Here is a 12035-nt window from a genome sequence, read left to right as displayed (position 1 = left end):
GGGAGGCCAAGGCGGGCAGATCACGAGGTCAGGAGTTTAAGACGAGCCTGGCCAACATGGTGAAACCCCGTCTCAACTAAAAATACAAAAATTAGCTGGGCATGGAGGCACGCGTCTGTAATGCCAGCTACTCAGGAGGCTGAGGCAGGAGAATTGCTTGAACTCGGAGGCAGAGGTTGCAATGAGCCGAGATCACACCACTGCACTCCAGCCTGGGTGACAGAGCAAGACTCCATCCTCCACCCTCCCCAAAAAAACCAACCAACCAACCAACAAACAAACAAAAAAACAAGGTCTGGGTAACGGATATACATGCACATTCACCCATGTATGCTTACATATATTAGTAATTGTCTCTCTGTCTATCTGTTTGTATGCATCTGAAGCTAAACATGAGTTCATACTAATGTCTCTGACTCTCATCCAGTACCACAAAATGCATTCTAGTCTTCCTGCCTTGTTTATCTGTAACTTTTTTACCCTGATAGCAAGAAAACTGGCTCTCCCCATCCACCATTTATTTATGTACCTGTTCAACTCCAGTGTACATGTAACACATTTCTGAATTAACCAGTACCTCCATAAGCAACAAGTTTACTCACTTGAGTAGTGTTTGTATATACTTCCTTTAGTGTGTGGCCTTATAATTTTCAGTCAACACATCATTTTCCAAAGTTTGTTATTTTATCATATCACAGTGCACTGTTTGTTCAGTATATTGATTACCTACAAGCAGTATATAATTACCAAATATATGTTGTCTAGTTACCTTTGCAGTATTGATTTCTAGCATAACATTTTTTTGTGGTCAGACTACATACTCTATATGATCTTGATCCTTTGAAATACGTTGAAACTTGCTTTATAGCCCAGTATATGGTCAGTTTTTGGGAACAATCTGTGTGTGACTGGAAAGTAACTGAGCTCTGCAGTATTTGAATTGTATCTATGAAGTTCTGGATCTTTATTGATTAAATGTTCCACTCAGACTTTGGATTGTCTTTGCTTAATCAGACTTTGGATAATTTGCTTTCTTTATTTCATACCATGTTAATAGAGAAATACAGAATTATTTATAACCCTTATAAAGAAATAATTTTAACACTTATTAAGAAATCCTCTATGTATATTGTAGTTCGTTAGAAAATAGAGATGGTTAAAACTGCTTTTGAAACATTAAAATCTTGCCGAGTGTGGTGGCTCACGCCTGTAATCCCAGCACTTTGGGAGGCTGAGGTGGGCAGATCGTTTGAGGTCAGGAGTTCAAGACAAGCCTGTCCAACATGGTGAAACCCTGTCTCTACTAAAAATACAAAAATTAGCCAGGCATAGTGGCAAGTACCTATAATCCCAGCTACTCCAGAGGCTGAGGCAGTAGAATTGCTTGAACCTGGCAGGCGGAGGTTGCAGAGCCGAGATTGCGCCACTGCACTCCAGCCTGGGCCACAGAGCCAGATTCCATCCCACCACCCCCGCCCCCCCCAAAAAAAATTAAAGTCTTGGCTGGATGCAGTGGGTCATGCCTGTAATCCTAACACTTTGGGAAGCTGAGGCAGACGGAGGCGAATCACTTAGCTCCGAGTTCCGAGACCAGCCTGGCCAACATGGAGAAACCTTATCTCTACTAAAAATACAAACAAATTAGGCAGGCATGGTGGTGGTCACCTGTGGCCCCAGCTACCTGGGAGGCTGAGACACAAGAATTGCTTGAACCCGAGAGGCAAAGGTTGCAGTGAGCCAAGATCACACCACTGCACTCCAGCCTGAGTGACAGAGTATTTTTTTTTCTTAAGGATTTCCTGGCCGGGTGCGGTGGCTCACGCCTGTAATCCCAGCACTTTGGGAGGCTGAGGCGGGCGGATCACGAGGTCAGGAGATCAAGACCATCCTGGCTAACAGGGTGAAACCCCATCTCTAGTAAAAATACAAAAAATTAGCTGGGCGTGGTGTTGGGTGCCTGCTGTCCCAGCCACTCGGGAGACTGAGGCAGGAGAATGGTGTGAACCCAGGAGGCGGAGCTTGCAGTGAGCCAAGATTGCACCACTGCACTCCAGCCTGAGAGACAGAGAGAGACTCCGTCTCAAAAAAAAAAAGTGTTTTCTTTTTTTTTTTTTTTTTTTTTTTTGAGACAGGGTCTTGCTCTGTTTCCTGGCCTGAAGTGCAGTGGCATGAACACAGCTCACTGCAGCTTTGGCCGCCTGGGCTCTAGCAATTCTCCCACCTTGCCCTCCCGAATATCTGGGACCACAGGTGCATGCTACCATGCCCAGCCAAGTTTTTAAATTTTTTTTTTTGTAAAGAAGAGGTCTTATTGTGTTGCCCAGGCTGGTCTTGAACTCCTGGGCTTGAGCAATCCTCCTGCCTCGGCTTCCCAAAGTGCTGGCATTACAGGCGTGAGCCGCCACTCCAGTCCCTGACTCTGTTTTTGATGTTTAACTGCTGACGACTCCTCTTTTTTCCCCCTTCTGTTTACTTCTGGGCCAGCTGATAGAAAACCTAGGTGCTCCCTCCTTTACATTCAAACCATGTGAACCCCATCCCATGAGCAGGAACACTCAGCCCAGCACCACGCCCTAACCACCATGCAAACTCCAAGCCAGCCTTTTCCTAATCTCTCAAGTTGTTTTATGACCTGTTTGGGAGCTGCTCTGCTCTCTAGAAAGCCTCATGATGAGAGTTATAAACGTTTTCCTACCTTCTTGGTATATGTGTGTGACATCATTAGTCTTTTTTTTTTTTTTTCCTAAAACAAAAAAACGGGATACATGTGCAGAACATGCACGTTTATTATATAGGTATACATGTGCCATGGTGGTTTGCTGCACCTTTTGACCTGTCCTCTAAGTTCCCTCCCCTCACCTCCCAGCACCCAACAGGCCCTGGTATATGTTATTCCCCTCTCTGTGTCCGTGTGTTCTCATTGTTCAGCTCCCACTTATGAGTGAGAACATGCGGTATTTGGTTTTCTGTTCCTGTGATAGTTTGCTGAGAATGATGGCCTCCAGCTTCATGCATGTCCCTGCAAAGGACATGATCTCATTTCTTTTTATGGCTGCATAGTATTCCATGGTGCATATGTACCACATTTTCTTTATCCAGTTTATCACGGATGGGCATTTAGGTTGGCTCCAAGTCTTTGCTATTGTAAATCCTGCTGCAGGAAACATACATGTACACGTGTCTTTATAGTAGAATAATTTATATTTCTTTGGGTATATACCCAGTAATGGGACTGCTGGGTCAAATGTATTTCTGGTTCTAGATCCTTGAGGAATCGCCATACTGCCTTCCACAGTGGTTGAACTAATTTACATTCCCACCAACAGTGTAAAAGTGTTCCTATTTCTCCACAGCCTCACCAGCATCTATTGTTTTTCCTGACTTTTTAATAATCACCATTCTAACTGGTGTGAGATGGTATTTCATTGTGGTTTTGATTTGCATTTCTCTGATGATCTCTGATAATGATGTTGAGCTTTTCTTCATATGTTTGTTGGCCTTATAAATGTCTTCTTTTTTTTTTTTTTGAGATGGATTCTCACTCTGTCACCCAGGCTGGAGTGCAGTGGCTTGATCTCGGCTCACTGCAACCTCCACCTCCCGGGTTCAAGTGATTCTCCTGCCTCAGCCTCCCGAGTAGCTGGGATTACAGGCACCTGCCACCATGCCTGGCTAATTTTTTTTGTATTTTTAGTAGAGACAGGGTTTCACCATATTGGCCAGGCTGGTCTTGAACTCCTGACCTTGTGACCCACTCGCCTTGGCCTCCCAAAGTGCTGGGATTACAGGCGTGAGCCACCACACCCAACCAAATGTCTTCTTTTGAGAAGTGTCTGTTCATATCCCTTGCCCACTTTTTGATGTATTGTTTGGTTCTTGTAAATTTGTTCCATGTAATTTATGGATATTAGACCTTTGTCAGATGAGTAGGTTTCTCCCATTCTGTAGGTTGTCTGTTCACTCTGATGATAGTTTCTTTTCCTGTGCAGAAGCTCTTTAGTTTAATTAGATCCCATTTGTCAATTTTGGCTTTTGTTGCAATGGCTTTTGTCATTTTTGTCATCAAGTCTTTGCCCATGCCTATGTACTGAATGGTATTGCCTACGTTTTCTTATAGGGTTTTTATGGTTTTGGGTTTTACAGTTAAGTCTTTAATCCATCTTGAGTTGATTGTTGTATATGGTGTAAGGAAGGGGTCTAGTTTTAGTTTTCTGCATACGGCTACCCAGTTTTCCCAGCACCATTTACTGAATAGGATATCCTTTCTCCATTGCTTGTTTGTGGCAGGTTTGTCGAAGATCAGATGGTTGTAGATGCATGGTGTTATTTCTAAGGTCTCTTTTCTGCTCCATTGGTCTATATGTCTGTTTTGGTACCAGTACCATGCTGTTTTGGTTACTGTAGCCTTGTAGTGTAGTTTGAAGTCAGGTAGCATGATGTCTGCAGCTTTATTCTTTTTGCTTAGGATTGTCTTGGTTGTATGGTGTCTTCTTTGATTCCATATAAAATTTAAAATAGTTTTTTCTAATTCTGTGCAGAATGTTAATGGTAATTTGATGGGAATAGCATTGAATCTATAATTTACTTTGGGTAGTATGGCCATTTTCACAATATTGATTCTTCCTATCTATGAGGATGGAATGTTTTTCCATTTGTTTGTGTCCTCTCTTATTTCCTTGAGCAGTGGTTTATAGTTCTCCTTGAAGAAGTCCTTCACATTCCTTGTTAATTGTGTTCCTAGGTATTTTATTCTCTTCGTAGTGATTGTGAATGGGAGTTCATTCACGATTTTGCTCTCTGCTTGTCTATTGTTGGTGTAAAGGAATGCTTGTGATTTTTTCACGTTGATTTTGTACCCTGAGACTTTGCTGAAGTTGCTTATCAGTTTAAGGAGTTTTTGGCCTGAGATGATGGGGATTTCCAAATATAAAATCATGTTATCTGCAAACAGAGACAACTTGACTTCCTCTCTTCCTATTTGTATACCTTTATTTATTTCTCTTGCCTGATTGCCCTGGCCAGAACTTCCAGTACTATGTTGAATAGGAGTGGTGAGAGAGGGCATCCTTGTCTTGTACTGGTTTTCAAAGGGAATGCTTCCAGCTTTCACCCATTCAATATGATATCGGCTGTGGGTTTGTCATAAATAGCTCTTATTAGCTCTTATTGTTTTGAGATGTGTTCCTTCAATACCTAGTTTATTGCCAGTTTTAAATTTTAACATGAAGGGATGTTGAATTTTATCAAAGGCCTTTTCTGTAGAGATATGTTCCATCAATACCTAGTTTATTGCCAGTTTTAAGTTTTAACATGAAGGGAAGTTAAATTTTATCAAAGGCTTTTTCTGTATCTATTGAGATAATCATGTGATTTTTTTGTCTTTGGTTCGGTTTATGTGATGGATTACGTTTATTGATTTGTGTATGTTGAACCAGCCTCGCATCCCAGGGATGAAGCTGACTTGATCATGGTGGATAAGCAATATAGTGAGACCCTGTCTCTACACATAATTTTAAAATGAGCCAGGCGTAGTGTTGTGCATCTGTAGTCCTAATTACTTGAGAGGCTGAGGTGGGAAGATCGCTTGAGCTGGAAGAGTACAAGGCTGCAGTGAATTATGATTGGGCTACTGTACTTCTGCCTGAGTGACAGAGCAAGACCCTGTCTTGATGATTGATTGATTGATAGCTAGATGGATGGATAGATAGATAGATAGATAGATAGATAGATAGGTAGATAGATAAAGATAGAGAGACAGACAGAGTTAGCAGGTACTGCCTTTCTAAAGAAAGAACATTTACCCTGAAACATAAAGGATGAGAAGGATTCAGCCTGTGAAATGTCTAAGTCCAAGGACTCTTGAGCAGTTAAACAGTCTGTGGACAGCATTAAGTGTTGTGGCAAGTTGTATAGTTGGCCCTTTGTATCCATGACTTCTGCACTCATGGATTCAACCATCTTCAGATCAAACATATATTTTTAAATTGTGAGAGTACTGACCACATACAGACTTTTTTCTTGTCATTATTTTCTCAGTAATACAGTAGGACAGCTATTCACATAGCATTTACATTGTATTAGGTATTGTAAGTAATCCAGAGATGATTGAAAGTATACAGGAAGATGCGTATAGGTTATGTGCAAATACTATGCCATTTTATATCAGGGACTTGGGCATCTGTAGCTGGATTGGGTTTTGGTATCTGCAGGAGGTCCTGGAACTGATCCTCCACAGATACGAAGGGGCAATTGTACTATATTCTTGGTGTTGCAAAGAGGAACTATGATAGAGAATAGGAAGCAAAGAGTTAGTTGTTTTGACATGAGACCTCCTAGGTAAGCAGCAGTCCTTGGAAAGGGATTTGTATTTTATTCTAAGAACAATGAAAAATCACTTGAGGAACTTAAAGGATGTATTCTTAAACACTGACCTGTATCTAAATCAGTGATAGGTTCAAAATAAAGATGTCAAGGTTTTTCTCCTCTCAGTTTTAATTCACTTGGTCTTTGACAGTGCCAAGATGGCAGATTTGGAACAAGCTTGTCAAAAATTCTAGCCCCACCTAAATGTTACATATGTCCTCAATAAGTAATTTCACTATCTTACTTAAACTCGTATACATCTCTGAACTCTTCTTGGCCTTTTTCAAATTTCATAACCATATTTTTGAATTCTGTATGCCATTCACTTATTGTGAGGGTTGGTTTTTCTTTGTTTCATAAAGTTTCTTGTTCTCTGGTATAGAAACAAATTTTTTTTGTTGTCCTTTTTTGTTTCAGATTTGGATTTACAGTGTGAGATAATCAGCTACATAGAAGTACCCACTTATGAAACAGGTATATCCTCTGTACAACTTCAGAGCATATATAAGAGAGAGAAACTCTATGAATGTAAGAAGTGTCAGAAGAAATTCAGTAGTGGTTATCAACTTATTCTACATCACAAGTTTCATATTATTGAGAGACCCTATGAATGCAAAGAGTGTGGGGAGAACTTTCGTAGTGGTTATCAACTTACTCTCCATCAAAGATTTCATACTGGTGAGAAACCCTATGAATGTACAGAATGTGGGAAGGACTTTAAAAGTGGTTATCAGCTGACTGTGCATCAGAGATTTCATACTGGTGAGAAGACCTATGAATGTAGGCAATGTGGGAAGGCCTTTATATATGCCTCACACATTGCTCAACATGAGAGAATTCACACTGGTGGGAAGCCTTATGAATGTCAGGAGTGTGGGAAGACCTTTAGTCAAGGTGGACACCTTAGAATTCATCAGAGAGTTCATACTGGCGAAAAACCATATAAATGTAAGGAATGTGGGAAGACTTTTAGTAGGCGCTCAAATCTTGTTGAACATGGGCAGATTCATACTGATGAGAAGCCATACGTATGTGAGAAATGTGGAAAAGCCTTTAGAAGATGTCACCAACTTACTGTACATCAGAGTGTTCACACTGGTAAAAAGCCATATGAGTGTAAAGAATGTGGGAAGGGCTATACGACTGCCTCATACTTTCTTCTACATCAGAGAATTCATAAAGGTGGAAAACCCTATGAATGTAAGGAGTGTAAGAAAACCTTTACTTTGTATAGAAATCTTACTCGGCATCAGAATATTCATACTGGTGAGAAACTTTTTGAATGCAAGCAATGTGGGAAGACCTATACTACTGGTTCAAAACTCTTTCAACATCAGAAAACTCATACTGGCGAGAAACCCTATGAATGCAAGGAATGTGGAAAGGCCTTTACCTTGTATGGCTACCTTAAACAACATCAGAAAATTCATACTGGCATGAAACACTTTGAATGTAAGGAGTGTAAGAAAACCTTTACTTTGTATAGAAATCTGACTCGACATCAGAATATTCACACTGGTAAGAAACTTTTTGAATGTCAGGAATGTGGGAAGGCCTATAGTACTGGCTCAAACCTTATTCAACATCAGAAAATTCATACTGGTGAGAAACCCTATGAATGTAAGGAATGTGGAAAGACCTTTAGCTTGCATGGATATCTTAATCAACATCAGAAAATTCATACTGGTGTGAAACCCTATGAATGTAAGGTATGTAGAAAAACCTTTACTTTCTATAGAAATCTTACTCTACATCAAAGTATTCATACTGATGAGAAACCTTTTGAATGTAAGGAATGTGGGAAGACCTTTAGACGTACTTCACACCTTACTGCACATCAGAGCATTCATGCTGATAAAAAACCCTATGAATGTAAAGAATGTGGAAAGGCCTTTAAAATGTATGGCTACCTTACACAACATCAGAAAATTCATACTGGTGGAAAACCTTATGAATGTAAAGAATGTGGGAAGGCCTTCAGTCGTGCTTCAAACCTTGTTCAACATGAGAGAATTCATACTGGTGAGAAACCCTATGTGTGTAAGCAGTGTGGGAAAACCTTCAGATATGGTTCAGCCCTTAAAGCCCATCAGGGAATTCATAGGAGCACAAAAGTCTAAGACCATAAAGAGTACGAGCTCGCCATTCATCATCAGACAGTCCACACTGGTGAGAAATGATGGAATGTTAGTCTTACAGGTATGGCTTTAGCAATTGAGAGAGTTCAAAATGCAGTTCTTGCCACATTAGAAAGCATTCGATGTTGATATTTTAATGGAACATCTGACTGTTCAATGGTAAATTAAGAAAAAAACAAAAACAAAAACAAACAAAAAAAAGGAATCCCAGTTTCTTCATGCCTACAACATCCATGGCATGGATTTTTTTATATAAACTTATTAATTAAAAGGATGACCAAAAGCCTTTCATACTAGATTTCAATGGCTGTATTACAAATTACTCCAAGCCTTAATGTCTTACCACAACAGTAAACATCACTCATAGGTTCTGAGGGTCAGAAATTCGGGAAGAGACTTAACTGAGTGCTTTTGGATTGGTTTTTCCTTGAGCTTGTGGTCTTCTGAGGACTTGTTGGGGCTAAAGGATCTGTTTTCCAGGTGACTCGCTCGCACTGGTGGGCTGGCTTAGAGAGTGAGAGTGCCAGGAGAAAGCTGTCCTCATCCACGGTGGGTTCAATTTACATGAGGAAATCCTAGCCTGAGCGTAGTTGATACTACAAATGAATGAGACTTTGGAGTTTTTTTCTTTTTTTTGAAACAGGGTCTTGCTGTGTCACCCAGGCTGGAGTGCAGAGGCATGATCATAGCTCACTGCACCTTTCAACTTCTGGGCTCAAGCAATTTGGGTGGCTTCTTGAGGATATTTTGCATGACGTAGAAATATAAGCAATTTGTATTCAGAGTGCCAGTCATGGTGTTTTAAAAATATGCCCTCAAATTATTTGAAACTCTACCCTTCAAACTTGAAGTCTGGCCGGCCATGGTGACTCATGCCTGTAATTCCAGCACTCTGGGAGACCGAGGCAGGCGAATCACTTGAGGTCAGGAATTTGAGACAAGCCTGGCTAACATAGTGAAACCCCATCTCTACTAAAAATAAAAAACTAAAAAACTAGCCAGGCGTGATGGTACATGCCTGTAGTCCCAGCCACTAGGGAGACTGAGGCAGGAGAATCGCTTGAACTTGGGAGGCAGAGGCTGCAGTGGTGAGCTGAGATTGTGCCACTGCACTCCAGCCTGGGCAAAAGAGTGAGACTCCATCTCAAAAACAAAAACAAAAAACAAAAAAAACAGAAGTCCAGTTTGCCTCCCTTTGCATGTGAGGTGAACCTAGTCACTTGCTTCTAATGAACAGAATCTTCAGGATCGCCTTTCCCTAGTGCTCATGCTCACTTGTTCATTCACTCTCATGCAGATCCGGCCTCCTCTACGTTGGGCTTCTGCAGAGGCTGCTGACAGAACCTTTTATAGAAATTTCATTGAGTGATGATTCTCATAATTGTCACATTAGATATTTCTGGGGTCTTAACCAAGGGTTTTTAATAGTCATACTCTATTCTTTGGAGAACAGATAACCTGCTGTGAAGTGCCCCTTCTGCTCCCTCTCTGAAATAATCACTGTGTTAATGTTGAGGCCATGCTTCCCATGGGCTGCCCCCAGCCCCTTTTCTGTAACAGAAGTATTCATACTAGTCAATTCTTACGAAACCCAGACCCTTCAGCTGGGGAACTGTGAATCAGCTTCCCATCAGCCAGGCTTAAACTGTCTTCATAGCCCTGCGTTTTCATAGTTTTTCTACCAATCTTGCTTCATTCCTCTCCTTCAGAGTCATCCGTCTTGAACCGTGACCTGAAGGCTTTCACTGCCTTTCCTGGACCTCTTTTTCATTCATAGCCCCTTCCTTCCTTCTGATCTGACCTTGTTTTTTGCTTTTCAGAGGATCAGTATGAACACATACCCTAAGGTTACCTATATACTATGTTTCCCTAACAGTGCTCTGGATTTTGTCTTTGTCCAGAGACCATTTCTGAAGTTTAGCATCATTTGCTTTCTGGAGAGGTTGGGAGTTTCCAAAAGCAAGTCCTGGTTCACTTCTGTTTAACAATCTTTTTCTAGCTTATCTCACTTCTAGCACTTAAGCAACAAGAGCCAGAAGACACCGTCAACATTCTGCTTGGAAGTCTCCTAAGCTAAATTACCCACTTTTTTTTGTTGCTGTTGTTTGTTTGTTTTTGTTTCTTAAAGACACAATCTTGCTTTGTCACCCAAGTTGGAGTGCAGTGGTATGATCATAGCTCACTACAACCTTGAACTCCTGGGCTCGAGTGATCCACCCGTCTCAGCCTTATGAGTAGCTAGGACTACAGGTGTATGCACAACTACACCTAGTTAATTCTTTGTGGTTTGTTTTTTGTGTTTTTTTTTTGTTGTTGTTTTTTGTTTTTTTTGGTAGAGATGAGGTCTCTCTATGTTGCCTGAGCTGGTCTCAAACTCTTGACCCTCCTACCTTGACCTCCCAAAGTGCTGGGATTATAGCGCGAGCCTGGCCCAGTTACACAGTTCTGTATGTATTATTTTATACTTCTCACAGTTACCACATGCAGCAATGTTGCTTTCTGCTGTTACATAACGAGAATCCCTTCCCCATAGTCTCCAGTAACATTTTTCAGTTTTCTTTAAAACCTCACTAGGAGCCTCTTCAAAAATATCCAGGTTTCTGCTAATAATATTTTCTAGGCCCTTCCAATTTCCACACAGTTTGTGGTCCCAATGCCCCTCTGACATTTATAGCTTTTTGTTTCAATAGCATCCCTTGTCTAGGTACCAGAATCTGTTATCTCATGCCACATTTCAGAGAACCCGAAGAATTACTGGCTTAAAATGCCAATAAATATGTATTTTTCTCACAGTTTTTGTGACTCAGAAATTTGGGAGCGGCTAAGCTGGGCAGTTCTTACTCCAAGTGTCTCAAGAGGTTGTGCTTATCTAAAGGCTTGACTATAGCTAGAAGATATGCTTTCAAAGGCTTGGTTCTGTGGCTAAGTTTATACTGGAAAGTCGTTTCTTCTCCCATGGGGCCTTGTCCATAAGCTGCTTGAGTGTGCTTGTGACGTGACAATTGGCTTTTCTCAGATGTGATCCTTTTTATAATCTCCCTTTGGAAGTTAGTTCTACCACATTCTATTTGTTACCAGCAAGTCATTAAGTCTGGCCTACATTCAATAAGAGTGGAATTAAGTTTCACCTTTTTTTTTTTTTTCTTGGAGGCAGGATCTTTCACTGTCGCCCAGTGGAGTGCATATGGCTCACTTCAGCCTCAACCTCCTGGGCTTCAGTGATCCTCCTGCTTCAGCTTTCTGAGTAGCTGTGCACCAGGTGTGCGCCAGGTATGCGTCACCATGCCCAGCTAATTTTTAATTTTTTTGTAGAGATGGGGGTCTCACCAACTTGCCCAGGCTCGTCTCAAACTCTTGGGCTCAAGCAGTCCTCCCACAGTGTTCCCAAAGTGCTGAAATTATAGGCGTGAACCACCATGCCTAGCCCACTTTCACCTTTTAAAGAAAGAAATGTCAAAACATTTGCAGACATATTTTTATTTTAAAATCACCACACCTGACACCACTCAATCATTGTTGAGGTCTTGAAAATTA

General features: G+C 41.1%; 1 protein-coding gene across 14 annotated transcripts in view; it reads left to right on the top strand.

The window, feature by feature from the left end:
- The window catches only part of ZNF573 (zinc finger protein 573), a 49210-nt gene extending 39733 nt beyond the window's left edge, over positions 1–9477 (top strand). For 12 of the 14 annotated variants that reach the window (XM_077982493.1, XM_077982490.1, XM_077982487.1 and 9 more), the window contains one exon: positions 6781–8784. In XM_077982493.1, coding sequence (XP_077838619.1) covers positions 6781–8483 — 1703 coding nt within the window. In that variant the 3' untranslated portion in view covers positions 8484–8784. Of the gene's footprint in view, positions 1–6780; positions 8785–9144 lie in introns of those variants that run through there. The other 2 variants (XM_077982496.1, XM_077982495.1) reach the window with 1 other exon arrangement.
- The last annotated feature ends 2558 nt before the right edge of the window (positions 9478–12035 follow it).

The sequence above is a fragment of the Macaca mulatta genome, chromosome 19 (assembly GCF_049350105.2).
Source record: "Macaca mulatta isolate MMU2019108-1 chromosome 19, T2T-MMU8v2.0, whole genome shotgun sequence".
In the NCBI taxonomy this organism is placed as follows: domain Eukaryota; kingdom Metazoa; phylum Chordata; class Mammalia; order Primates; family Cercopithecidae; genus Macaca; species Macaca mulatta.
The sequence above is the reverse complement of the archived record's forward strand: the minus strand, read 5'-3'. Positions and strand labels throughout refer to the sequence as shown.